The sequence below is a fragment of the Diplotaxodon limnothrissa genome, linkage group LG4 (genome assembly GCF_057381915.1).
Source record: "Diplotaxodon limnothrissa isolate DT_005_m linkage group LG4, D_limnothrissa_male_GT1.1, whole genome shotgun sequence".
Classification (NCBI taxonomy): Eukaryota; Metazoa; Chordata; class Actinopteri; order Cichliformes; family Cichlidae; genus Diplotaxodon; species Diplotaxodon limnothrissa.
In genome coordinates, this window is record NC_140599.1 from 23360662 (window position 1) to 23374321 (window position 13660).

Genomic DNA, 13660 nt, shown 5'->3' on the forward strand with positions numbered 1-13660 from the left:
AAAAGTAGAGATAGTGTCTGTCTCCCGAATCCAAACTGGAAGCTGGTTCCACAGAAGAGGGGCCTGAAAACTGAAGGCTCTGCCTCCCATTCTACTTTTAAATACTCTAGGAACAACAAGTAAGCCTGCAGAGCGAGAGCGAAGTGCTCTAATAGGGTGGCATCCAAATTCCCCAGATCTAAATCCAAGTGAGCATCTGTGGAATGTAGTGTGTAAACAAGTCTGATCCATGGAGGGCCATTTGCTGCCGGTAGCACTGGAACATTCAAGGTGGATGGAATAATGAAAGAGGAGGACTACCTCAAAATTCTTTGACGTCACCTCAAACCAACAGCTAGATTGTTGACATGTAAACACATTTGGGTGTCCCAGAAGAACATTGATCCTATTCACATCAAAACTGGTTTTGAAGGCTTCTGGACTACATCCCACAGTGGAAAAAAACAGTTCAAAGAAACCATTAAAAAACAAAAATATCAAGATATTCATGTATGTAAACTTCTGAACACAGATGCTGTAGTGCCCTCACTCAGTTGGACAACAGGATGCTTCTTTTGTCACCGTTTCCTGTGTCTGTAAATACATAGAAAGAAATTTAAACAATCACAAGATGCAATCCATCAGTTATACTATTTTTTTTGTCTTAGCTGCATTTTTGCTCCATCTCCTGTGACATCATTTTAAACACATTTTCTATTACAGTTAGGGAGCAGTTTACTGCGACTCCTATAAAGTGGCACAAAGGTTTAGGGCTGTTACCTCAGCTGTGGATTCATCTGACTTCCTGCAACAGTTTTCTCACTGGGTGGGGGTCCTCTGTTGTCTCCAGTGTTAAGCATGCTGACTGGCTGAAGCTCCATTTCCTCTGCCTCAGTTTGCACAGTTTAAGCTTTCTCATTCAGCCTCAGCTGACTGTTTAGTCTTTAGCCTGGACACACCCATGTTTGTTCTGTCGCTATGCCTGCATAATATCCATTCAATATGACAAGTAAAGCATGTGCACAGGGGCCCTATTTTGAGGCTTTTCCAAGATAAAATAAACTTCAGAGCAAGAAAAGACACATATAATGGCAAATAAAAGAACCCAGACATGATGATGGTGATAACGTGTAAAACATGCTGGATGAGGAGGAGGATGAGGAGGAGTGTGATTCGTGTTAGTCTTTTTTTCCAAAGCCCAACAAGAACAACATGTGCAAAGCAATGAAAACAAAGGGCTTCGTGGTTATGAAAAGAAAGGAACTCACCCAGTGAGATGACCGTTGGTTAAAAACACACTGTCCACATTAACTTAACTAACAGCACAGACACGAGGGGCCGTGGTAGACTTATGTAAGCCATATGGGTGCGCAGACCAACTACTAAAACACATGCAGCAGTATTATGCAGTTGTACGTGAGCTCGGTGACATTACAGTAGATGATTTAGGGCCATTTAGTGTGACTCATGCACAGTGTTGATGTAGCGAAGCAAAAATAGCTTCTGAATGTGAGCTCAGTAAACCACACAAAAGACTGTCAGACAATTAAACGATTCATTTAGATAAGAAAATAATGTGAAAGCACTGATGTCAAGTAGTTTTCATCAACTGTGTTAAGCGCTTAGATTCCGTGTCTGGCATTACAAACTAATAAAAAAACAGCAACAAAGCAATGACAAGCTGTATGGAATGCCTTTAATATATACATATTTCCACCTGTTATAATGGCACTGAAGCTACAGCAGTGGTGTTGGCAGGGATTTGTATTCCCGGCACATGATTGCGCCATTTCTGTGTGAAACGGCGCACTCTGAATATCTGGCAAAAGATTTACAGAGGCTTGCAAATCCTTGATAAACAAACGGCATAAATGTCCACAGTAACAAATGATTTACTCTTCAAAAGAGGAAAAAAATTAACCTTGGGTGTGGAGAGTGATCTGAACAGCACGCCGTTCACTTGTTTTGAGAGGAATAATCTTCTTCGGAAACCAAATTGCACAATAGGTTTAAAACCTAAAGAAATGTCTTGTGAAGGTGGATATTTATAGCAGCGTGCAATAAATATAGCAACAAAAAAATATATATATTGTGAGGCTTATAATTTAGCTTCAAAACGGACAGTCTCTCAAATTGATGTTTATAGGCTTCACAATGGTCGTATTTCTTGCAGGGCTCGTCGTAAACTGGATGGCATGACACTGGAGTCTCTGTACCTTTTATTCTGTCCGTCCCCTGCCTCTCTAACATGCGTGTCAGCAAAAGCAAGCTGGCAGCAGGACGGCTCACACTGACACTGACACAAGCAGAGGGAGGTTTCGGGAAGAAAAACAACAAATGTGGGTCCGATTTGTTCAGAGAGGACTCGCATATGTATATTTAAAAAACTATGAGAAACTCAGACAACAGTGTGACCGAATGCCCTGCACTGATGATATAAGCTTGCTGTCCATTATTGAGACTGGTGCTCTTTGGATTCCTCCGCTGCTGGTGAGCGTAAACTGAGTGTGTGAGCGAGAGGTTAACAAAAAGAAAACCCCAAAACGACCCCCTCCCAGAAAATCTCACGAGGGAGGGGTGCAGACTGTGGTGTCTTCTTGAAATACGTCGAACGACAAAAGTGTGACAACACGGGAAAGGACATAACAACACATCCCTTGACTTTCATTTGGCAGCAGCTTCCTTTGGCTGTCCGGGTTTGAAATTGGCAGTGTCCTGCTTTCGATCCATAAGCATACGCACGCGTACTCACTCACACGGTGCAGCCATACATACTCACAGACATACATACAGTACATGATGCAGTACATAACATGCACGTACACAGATATAAATACGTAAAGGTTTTCTTTAAATGCACTTCTGTGTCCGCAGCTCTCCGCTTTGAAAATAGGAAGGTGCATAAATAAAACATTCCTATTATAGAAAAGGTCCATGCATGCCTGGCACCTCTGGGTTTGCTGAGACTGAATGTGGAGGAAATATGAGGGCTGTGTGCCATCTGGCTGTATCCCCTCATATCTCACCACTTCATAAATTATGCTTCTTCTTCGTGATTGTGTCGTTTGACTCTCGGGCAGTGTTTTGGACAGTACATTAGTCTCTCTCGCTCTCTCTCTCTCTGTCTTTATTTATTTATTTATTCATTGTCCTTCACAGATGGGTGCTGTCCTGCGTATCGAACCTGTGGCTCTCTGAGAGCCCGGTGCTGCACTTCCTGCTGCTCCCTTGATTAGGTACCAAGGAGAGGGGGTCTGGCCTGATCAGGTACCTGGAGATGGGACAGAGGACAGATAGACCACAGTAGTATTTGTCATTTTTAGTGCTGGTTTCACTTATAGCACTAAAAGTGTGCTGCCGTATACTCACACAACATCATGGAGCTCCAGTCTGGTGTCTGGAGGAGGGTTGATGAGGATGTATGACAGTCTGTTCCCTTGGTCTGTCATCCCGTCTGACACAGGAAGAAAAGAGATTAGTAAGGCAGGAAATGAAGTAGGCACAGGATACACAGCAGGCCGTGCTACATCCGCACATGCAGAATAGGCTTTATCTTACACTGAGTCACATGACAGGAATTTGGATAAAAATGGACACAAGTCCAAACAGTGTCACAGATAGTAAACATTAGGGTGAGCGACACAGATACTTTGCTTAAGTAGAAGCAGAAGTTTGAAAAAATAAAAAGGCTGGTATGATTACAATGATGATTACAGCGTATTAATGTGTTTTTTTTTATTCATGCAGACGGTCTAGGTGTAGCTAATTTTGATAAACAGCTAACAAAATGTTAAAAATATGTCACAGAAATACGTAAATTATGGAATTATTCGAAATAATTATGTAACAATTTGAAATGTGCAAATGCAATCGGAGGATTTTCACATTATTTGTAAAAAGGCTTGAAAATATTAGTTTAATCTAATTATTTGTAAATAATTAAGAAAAAAAACATTAGAAACTACTTATTATAAATGTCAACTATAAACCTGCCACTTTATTAAGTACGCTTTGCAAGTAGTCTGTTTAAGCCAGCATAAATTCAACAATCTGTTCCACGACATCCCAAACATCCTCTTTTGGATCGAGACCTGGTGACTCTGGAAGCTATTTGAGTACAGTGAACTCATTGTCAGTTTGAGATGGACCTGAGCTTTGTAACATTAAGTGTAATCCTGCTAGAAGCAACACTATTCTGATACACATGGTCAGCAACGATACTCAGATAGGCTGTCGTGTTTAAATGATTCTCAGTTGGTACTTAGGGACCCAGCCTGACTGAACCCCTGGTATAAGACAGGATAGATCCATGCTTTCATGTTGTTTAAACCAAATTCTGACTCTACCATCAAAATGTGGCAGTAGAAATTAAGTCTCATCAGAACAATCAACCATTTTCCAATTTTCTGTTGACTAAATTTGGATAGTCCGTGGCCTGCGTTTCCTGTTCTTAGCTGACAGGTGTGGGACCTGGTGTGGACAGCAGCCAGAGAACTGCTGATATTATCTCTTTTTCTGGTGATTTTCTGTACACCCAAGAGATGTTTGTGGAAGAAAATCCCATCAGATCAGCAGTTTCTGAAACTCAAAACACAGCCTGGCACCAACAAACATTCCACGTCCCTTCAATCGCCTTTCTTTCCCACTCCGATGCTCATTTTGAATTTCAGCACTTCCTTGGCCATGTCTACATTCCTAAAATCACTGACTTGCTGCCATGTGATTGGCTGATTAGATATTTGTGTAAACAAACAGCTGAAAAGGTGCACCTAAAAAAAACTAACCACTGAGTGCAGTTTAAAGTAAGGCAAACGCTTACATAATCCAAAAATACTGAATTAAAAAAAAACCTGAATGTTTGATCCCTTTGTGAAGGAGATCCAGTGGCCATGTTGCTCCACTATGAAAGCTTACAGGTGTGCAGTGTACCTCCGTTTCTCAGTCTGATCCATCCCTCACTTGTCACACCACAAAGACAGTGTTGGAAAAATTTCTCAGACTGAGGCTTGTTACAGAAGCTGTGTCCACCTTTTACATACAGCCTCTGGTCCTTTTAATATAGTTACAGACTTGGGGAATCGATGCCAAGATGCATTAAAGCTGTTTTAGTAGCACACGGTGACCTGACACCTACTTGTCTCCCGTCTGTGTGTGCTACATCCACCACTCAAAAGCAGGAACAGTTAGATTCCTACACAAATTGCTGCAGACTTACTGAATCCACTTGGAGAAAGGCCCAAATGTTTCATCCTTGTCCGCACCAGCGCGTTGAGTTCCTGCCTCTCTGAGCGCCTGAAAAGAGTCAGTCTCTGTTGGCTGATCCTCTCTGCCGCACTGCCGGGTCCCCCTTTGGACCCGCTGGAACTCCGACCCCCCTTCCTGCTCAACCGCCGTGCCCACTGCATGCTCTTCCTCCTCAGCAGCGGGTGGTCTGAAGAGTGCGAAGAGGTGGAAATGGGCTCCGAGGATGTCGAGTTCCGGTGGACGCTGGTCCGGGATAACAGGGGCTCCCTGGGTTCTCTGGTGTCCTCGTAGTCCTCAACTGTGATAGATACCTGGGACTGAGACCCACACACAAGCAAAAGCTTACACTTCCTCATATGTGAAGTAAACCTGTTATCACGCTGGTCTCATTAAATCAGTTCTGCGGCAGTTCTGTTTTCTGATTTCTCAAAGCAAAGCGGGATTAACACTTTATCTTATTAGAAACAAATGATGAATAAAAGATAGATTCTTTGAATGTAATCACAAGTGTTTTTTGGCAAAGCTCTCAGTTCCCAAAGCGCCATGTTTACTATGCAGATTTCATTCAACTATGTCTGTTTCACTTCGCGGAAACACATCAAAACTAAGCTCTAACTGTCTTCACAGCTATCAGTGTCTTCATAACATGAACAAACAGGATTAGCATCAAGACAGATTCTTCTATTTAAACTAATCCAAAGGGAAAATTTCCTGACTGATTTTTTTATAGCGAGGAAACTCTTTAAAACAAGAGGAGCCGCTGACCTCAGAGACCGGAAGCTTGTGGGCCTCCGTTCGGTAGATCCCTATGGGATTGTCTCCAGTGGACGAGCATAGCTTCTGGTAGAGCCTGCCATAGTTGCGGATCCACAGGTCGTCTTCTGTGATTTTCATCTAGATGACAAACAACACAATAATCAGCATCATAAGCAGTTACAGTCCAAACACAGTTTGAGCTCCTTGTGTCGCTACTTACGGCACAGAGGAAACCTGATCCCGGCATGGAGTCTAAACCAAGCAGCAGCCTGGTGATGGAGATCATGTAGTCCTTCACAAATGACTGGCAGGACATTCAAACAAAAAGTCAGTAGATATAGATCACACTCGGCACACTCAGGAGAAGGATCTTTGTTATTCAGTAAGAGTTTGTCTGAGAAACCTGGTAGAGGAGAGTGTCCAGCATGCTAACGCTAAACACCTTCCCAGCAGCGAAGGGCAGGCGGAACATAAAGACCAGGTTAGACCCCTTCTCCCTTTCCTTCTGGAGAACAGACACACAGCATTTTTTGGATTACACAAGTCCCAAAGGCAATAAAACAACAGACTGTAATCACCACAATCTTTTTAAAATCTAACTTCTTTAAGCTGTTATGAAATCAAGCTTCCTTGACTTGAAGTTAGCGCTGACAAAGTGACATTCACTCTCATGGCCACATTAGACTTTCCTCTGCATCTGACTAGCATCTAATGTTGGATTAAACTCCCACCATGCATAGCAAAATCAAAACAAACCAAAAAAAAAAAAGAGGTTGGAAATCCACTAAAGGCCTTTTTCCAACTGTGAGCCGATGGCGTTCATGAGAAATGTAAATTTATCTCATCACACTGTTGTTTCTGTATTGAAATTCATTTTAAGACTTCAAGCAGTGACTAATTTACTGCTCTGTTGATTGATGTTATTGATGCCCAAGGGGGATTCATTAGCTTTCACGCAGAGAACAACATTATCAACAACAACAGATATTAAAAAAAGCAAGATGTAATGGGTGAAAGGAACAAAAACCACAAGCTTACGATCAATCACACGTTTTACTCTGGGATCATTAGAGGAGCTGTGGCAAAAGAGCTCTGCAAATCAATTTATTTTGAAAGGCACACTAAAGATTGGCTTTCACACTGCCAATTTTTTCCCCTTATGCTGTTTTTTCCCCATTATAAGGTCTGTATTGAAGGAAATGACAGTAAAAGAAAATATGGAGTTTTACCTTTTCCAGTTTGGACAGAGCTAAAGAGTAGTGGTCTTTGACTTTAAACTGCATGAAGCGCATGTTGGCCGGGTGCGTGAGCTCTGTGATGATGCTCAAACCTGGGAACAGCCTGACAGGGGTGGAAACGAGAAGGACACACAGAGAGAGATATTAAAATTTGAAGCTAGTGTGTGAGATTGAAGAACAAGTTTGGGCAAAGCAGACCTGAACAGTGTTTGGACGTTGACGATGGTCTTTGCATCAGCCATATAGTCCTCCTCAGCAATCATGGAACTCTCCTTGTCAACCACCACCATGGTGTCGGCAAAAGTGATCCCACATCGCAGCAGACTGTCCAGACTGTGGAAAGAGAAGGAACGACGATTAAAAAGCTAAAAATAAGAATAAAGAAATAAAGAAACAAGCAGATTTGGGTTGTCTTACTTGTCGATAGAGCCCACTGTATAGAACACCATGGGGAACCAGCAGATTGCCTCCAGGAAGTCTGCTTCGGGTCTAAACCAATCAAAACACAAATAGACTTGAGAGTCCCACCGGTAGAGATTTATACACACAATGATAAAGAGCTAACGTTCCCACAGTGACAGACCCCTCCTCACTCAGTCTTGAAAAATAAGGCACAACCAAACAGCCTGCAGATAAAGCTGAAAATAACAGCACTACACAGGAGTGACTCAGCTTTTTATTGCCTTTTTATTGGATTCCACTCTCATTTGGCCAACTGCGCTTGTGTACCAGCCACAAAACACGACACAGGATTGTGGAGAGCATTGTCCTGAAAGCATTCAGCGTTCCACAAATCATGTTCGCCGTGACCAGTTTTTCTCCTCCACTTGCTATTTACAGAGGGACTCATTCTGCCATCCTCTGCAACCTGTATATGAGACGCAGCTCACCACCATGCTGACTTTGAAGCCTGAGTTTCCAATAACAGCCAATGCATCACAAGAAATAATAGAGATGTTGCGCTCACATGCTCTCCAGCAGGAGCACAATAGGGTTGAGCTCCTTCCTCGGTCGGTAGTAGGCCCGCAGCGGCACAATGAAGTTGTACAGACCATTCCCCGCACTCTCCGCAGAGACAATAATCAGCTTGTTTTTGAAGCCGTAGGAGCGGGCATCCTCGAAAGGGATGTGGTGACAAGCCTAGAAAAGAGCAGTGATGGAGGATGATGGCTATGTCAGCGTAGAAAATAGAGAGAGCAAGCCATTTAAATTTCATACCTTGTCTAAGCGCAGGCAGCAGAAAGGCATCTTTTCTTGCAGGAGGTGGCACAGTGCAGGCGAGCTGCCGATGTATGGCGAGTTAAGCGGGTATCCCTTCACCCACCTGCAGCACAAGCCCACATTTATCTCTGAACTTACCCACTTCCACATGTTCCCACATTAAATCACTCTACTCACTCGCAGTGTTGACCCCACCAGTGGGCTCTCTCATCTTTGTCACTGTCCTCCTTGCCTTCTTCTCCTCCTTCGTCCTCGGACTGGTCTCCCAGAAGGTCAAAGGTGGGGTTGTTGACGCCGTCGACTAGCTCCAGGACAGGGGCGATGCTGTGTCGCCTCTCCTCTGTGGAGTCTCCCATGGCGGGAAGAGCCAAGGTGTTGGCACCCCCGGTCTCTGTTCTGGAGCTGCTTCTGCTTCCTCTCCCACTGCCAGGTCCTGCGCTTCCTGCATCCTGGCCTTCTGGACTGCTGTCACTGGAGTCCTGCAAGTCGATGGCAACTGTGCCTAAAACACACACACAGAGGATCTAAGCATGGATTCAGGTGTAGATCAGCAGTTTTCCTCATTGTCCACTAGGTGGTGTGTTTGTAAAACCACAGTTTTCTGGCATTATTGCTCTTGTCAAGTGTGATTTACTCCATAATAAAATAGATGGTAATTCCTCTTCAAATGCTATGAATGTTTGTTTTAATCTCTTGGATAAATTTCAAATTTGAGAGTGCATAATTCTGGCAGCTGTGACTGAGCTACTCTCTAAGACAGTTTAATAACAGGTTTGCATTTTTGACCAACACAGAAACTGCAAGCAGAAGGTCAGTGTGTAAATGTTACACAGTCTTTGTGCGGCGCCCATCTGACTGACCCATGCTGGCGATGATACTGTGGACTGGCAGGCGGGTGAGTCCATGGTAGATGCTTTGGTGCACTCCCCTGGCATTTCCTCCTGTGCCACCCCACGATGGCTCCCTTTGGCCCCTGACAAATGCTGAGTTCTCCTCTTTGGAGATATTGATGTAAAAGCAAGTGTCAGAGGCTCCCATGATGTGGCACGGACCAGGGTTTAACAGGATATTGGTTGTGTCCAGCCTACGTACTCCGATTAAGCACACCCCATACCTGCAGCCAAACAGACAAGATCAGCTCTGAATTGTGCAACGTCATGTGCTTTAAAAGCTTTTGCAGATCATTGCTTACTTTTTGTGAGCGTGAAAGGAGGCAAAAGTGAAACTCTTCCCCTGGTATTCCCCAAAGAATTTGCTCTCTTCCAGACGGATGTGATGCACCTCATTGGCCGAGCACCGTCGGTAGGTGCGGTGCCATTGGTCCGCCGAGCATGCACCGCCCTCCCTGCGAGGAAACATTTGGCCATGTGGGGAAAGACTGACCTTTAAAACATGTTACACAAAACATCCAGCTCTTCCATCAAGGCTGAGGAGGTAACATCTTATATCTCTGTCAGAGCCGCTGATCAAGAGCACAGCGATGCACGCATGGACACCCAGGCTGTCTGAACAATAGGTCCCAGATGAACACATTCGCACAGTTAGGAGGACAGCAGTTTACACAGGGGGATACGGCTTAAGACGCGGAGGCTAAAGAGGTGATAACAGGAAGCAGGGGTGTGGGGGCAGTGTGAATGTGGGAGGCTTGCAACAAAGACCGTATTACATAAAAAAGTGTTATAGCAAATTTACAGTTTACAGGAACTAAGTGCAAGGCAGGGGAGGAGGAGGACAAATCCTCGTCATGTCGCATTGTCGCAAATGGCATCACGTCCAGATATAGATGCAAACTTATGAAACACCCTGCTTTCGCATGTTGAACCATTTTGCTGAACTGTTAAATGTTTTCTGCCTTTTTGCAATTGAAAAATATGTTTATTGCACTCACTTGTGTGAGCAACATTTGAATAAGCTTTAAATAAGAAGCTGCTGGTGTAATGTGTTAGCTATTTATCTGACATTTTTCATTTAATTCATTAGTTCGTGTTTTTGTTTTGAAAGAAATGCTAAAAACATATAGCCTAGCCACAAATCTGCACATATTTAATGGTGTTACAGCTAATTGAAATATTTGAACACAACATCTGTGAAAATTCGCAATTAAAAAAATATTTGTACCCCACTCAAGTGTAGCGTTTCCCCTTGAGATGATCGATATAATTGTGGTCATTTTGCCTCTGCACACCACCATGATGGATTCCTAATGAAACAATCAAGATGTGATTGAAGTCCAGATTTTTAGCTTTAATTCAAAGGGCTTTTGCAAAACAAAATGCAACACTGTTCAGTATTTACAGCCATTTTTATACACCTGCATACAATTTCAGATGCTTAAAATTAATTAATTGGACAACTGCATGCTTTTCAGGTATTTTGCATTAAAACTGAAGGCAAAAAGACGTACAAACAAGCAGCAACTGAAGGTGGCTGCAGTAAAGGTCTAGCAGAGCATCTCAAAGGGTGAAACAGCATTTGGTGATATCCAGGGGTTTTAGACTCCCAGCAGTCTTTGACTGCAAAGGATTTTCACCCAAACATTAAAAAAGCCTTATATCTAAAATATGTCATTTTGTCCAATTAATTTTGAGCCTTGGAAAAATGGAAAATTCCTAAAAAAAAACCCAAACAAACAATCCAGATGTTTGTAAAATGTCTTGAATTAAAGCTGACAGCTTGTACGGAGGCAAAACTATGAAAAACTTAAGAGCAAAAACATTCCACTTCATGCGTAACCATGTAAACAAACACTGTTTCATACCTCACGTTTCCCTTGCAAACAATGGAAGTTAGCGCTATCTGCAGCACAGTATGCAAACTGTGGAAGTTGACAGAGAATTTGGGATAACCTTGAGCACAAACGTGGGAAAAGAAAACTCTACCTGTTGAGGGCTTGAAAGGCTCCTACACGTTGCTTGAAGGCCTCTTGGTGCGCCGTTCTTGAAAAATAAAGATGAGTGACAGTGAAGAGACGCGACGCAGCCGAGTTTGACTGCTTACTGCATTTTTTAATTTCGAGACTGCAACAGCGTACTGTGGACAGTTAAATCGAAAGAACGATAGGAAGAGAGAAAACAAGTGAACTCACTGTCCTCTAGAGGAGTGGATCAATAGAGTGATGAGAGTTGAGGTACCAGGGCACACACAGTTTAAAGCCAGCATGGCATACTTAAACTCTTCTTCACATACCACATGGTCTGTAAGCACAAAAAAGAGAACAGGGACAAAGGATGCATCTGCAAATCGCATTGTTATTTTTAAAAGTTGATCATCTTCTTTTGCCTGCTCCATCTGACCCTATCGCTTTCTTCTGTCATCTCCTTTGTGGTCTTCCTCTTTTCCTCCAGCTTGGCAGCTTCACATTCATCATCATCTATTCAGTATGTCATCTATCCCTCCTCTGCACATGCCCTAACCATCTTCTCCTCCATCTTCTACCAGCATGTAACATAGCAGCAAAACACTCAGTGACGCCTCGTGCCTGGTGGACAAGGGTATTATCTGCTTGGAAGATAAAAGTGATTGCTCACAACAGCTTCTTTTATTGATTTGCAGTGACCCTTACCTCCAAATGTGGACCACAACAGCACAAACTCTCACTTCAGGAGTCAAAGGTTGAACTTTTTCCTTTAATTGGTCAAATGTCTATAAATCGATGGATCCGGGTCAAAGATTAATAATCAGACCAACGTATTAAATAGGAATATTTTCATTTGAATTATGCAGTTTTTCTTAATTAACCTTTTTCCCACCACATGTGCACACAGTCCAAACCCAGTGCTTGGAAAATATGTTTTGTTTATCCAACTAACACTTCAAAACTCAACGATATTCATCAGACAATTACATGAAACACAAACAACACATTTAGGCATTTAAGGAGCTGCAAGCAGCAACTTTGCGGCATTTTTTCTTTGCATGCAACACATTCATTCAAATTATTATTAATTTTTTGCTAACCAGAAATAGTTTAGTTTGATGTTCATTTAATTATCTGCTCAAAACACTAAAAAAGAACATTTAAATAAATATGGAAGCTACTCAGGAGTTTCACTGAACTTTGTGCTAAATAAATATTCCCAAAGAAAACTGTTGGTTTTATTTACTTTACCTCTCCTTTAAACACGCAAAATGTAGCGTGCATTTTACATATTAGACTGTTATTGTGGCTCTATCCTTAACATTAAAGGACACGAGCGCACAATCAAATGTCACTATCTCACATTGGAATATGTCTAAATGTCACCTGACGTTTGTCACCGTCCCCGTTGACTCAGATGGGATCAATTTTATGTCGCTGCTCGGTTTTTTCTGTTTGTTTTGGGGGTTTTTTGGGTGGGGGTGAGACCTGGCAACAGGCCGGTGATTCAGTGTCAACCCCACTGAGCCACCTTCCACTCACGTCATTGAGCACTTAACGTAGTGCTGCCTGGGTGCCAAGCGAGCCAAACTGAGCAAACGCAGATGACGGTGCCTCGTTTACCTGTTGCTGCTCAGCATCCTCTTTGAAAGAAAAACCAACAGAGCGATTAATGTTTTTTGTAAGCCAATCAGAGCATCCATTTCTCCTGCTGTGTAATTCTTGATTGCATTATCGACAGTGGTGAGCACACGGGCATGTTAAGGTCCTAAAGTACAATTTGTGCACTGTATCATTGAATAACCGGTGAGAAATGTCAGATCCCGACTCAACTCAGCCGCTACTGTGAGAAACAGGAGGCCAGCTATGATGTAAACGCAGCTTGTGATAAAGTAGCAGACTTTGTGTTTGTGTGTATGTGTGTGCCAGAGGCTGAGCAGGTGAGAGACGTAACAATTGAAACTGCTGATTGTGAATATTCTGCTAGAGAAGTAGTGTTCTTTCGGCTCAACACATCATGATGCAGCTCACAAACAAACACACTGTAGGATCTTGCTATTCTGCCTGTGAAGTCCTTTCAAAGCAGAAGGTTTTATAGAGCAACAAGCATCTGAAGCCTCCTGAGCACAAAGACAAAAACACTGATGTTGTTTCTACAGAGGAACAGTATTCATTATTGTTAGACATGCATTCCTCCCTCTTTCTCTCTCTGAGTCTCTCACACACACACATTTCCCCAGCTCCCAGTGCACGGACGTGGTTGCCATGCATCAAACTGAATCTTATTTTTCCAATATTTAATTTCCAGTGTCCTTCTCGCACCTTTCCTCAACACCGCCCCTTCGCTTCCAGTTTTCTACCCTCA

General features: G+C 42.9%; 1 protein-coding gene across 2 annotated transcripts in view; it reads right to left on the bottom strand.

Annotated features, from left to right (window-relative positions):
- Positions 1 to 2934: 2934 nt before the first annotated feature.
- The window catches only part of kcnt2b (potassium sodium-activated channel subfamily T member 2b), a 41439-nt gene continuing 30713 nt past the window's right edge, over positions 2935 to 13660 (bottom strand). The window contains exons 14-30 of one of the 2 annotated variants that reach the window (XM_085352582.1): positions 11524 to 11632; positions 9631 to 9783; positions 9299 to 9552; positions 8905 to 8940; positions 8659 to 8829; positions 8607 to 8610; positions 8436 to 8541; positions 8185 to 8357; positions 7635 to 7706; positions 7416 to 7550; positions 7209 to 7320; positions 6383 to 6484; positions 6200 to 6283; positions 5989 to 6117; positions 5195 to 5540; positions 3349 to 3433; positions 2935 to 3250 (exon numbers count right to left, since the gene is read on the bottom strand). In XM_085352582.1, coding sequence (XP_085208708.1) covers positions 3133 to 3250; positions 3349 to 3433; positions 5195 to 5540; positions 5989 to 6117; positions 6200 to 6283; positions 6383 to 6484; positions 7209 to 7320; positions 7416 to 7550; positions 7635 to 7706; positions 8185 to 8357; positions 8436 to 8541; positions 8607 to 8610; positions 8659 to 8829; positions 8905 to 8940; positions 9299 to 9552; positions 9631 to 9783; positions 11524 to 11632 — 2189 coding nt within the window. In that variant the 3' untranslated portion in view covers positions 2935 to 3132. The other variant, XM_085352581.1, reaches the window with a different exon arrangement.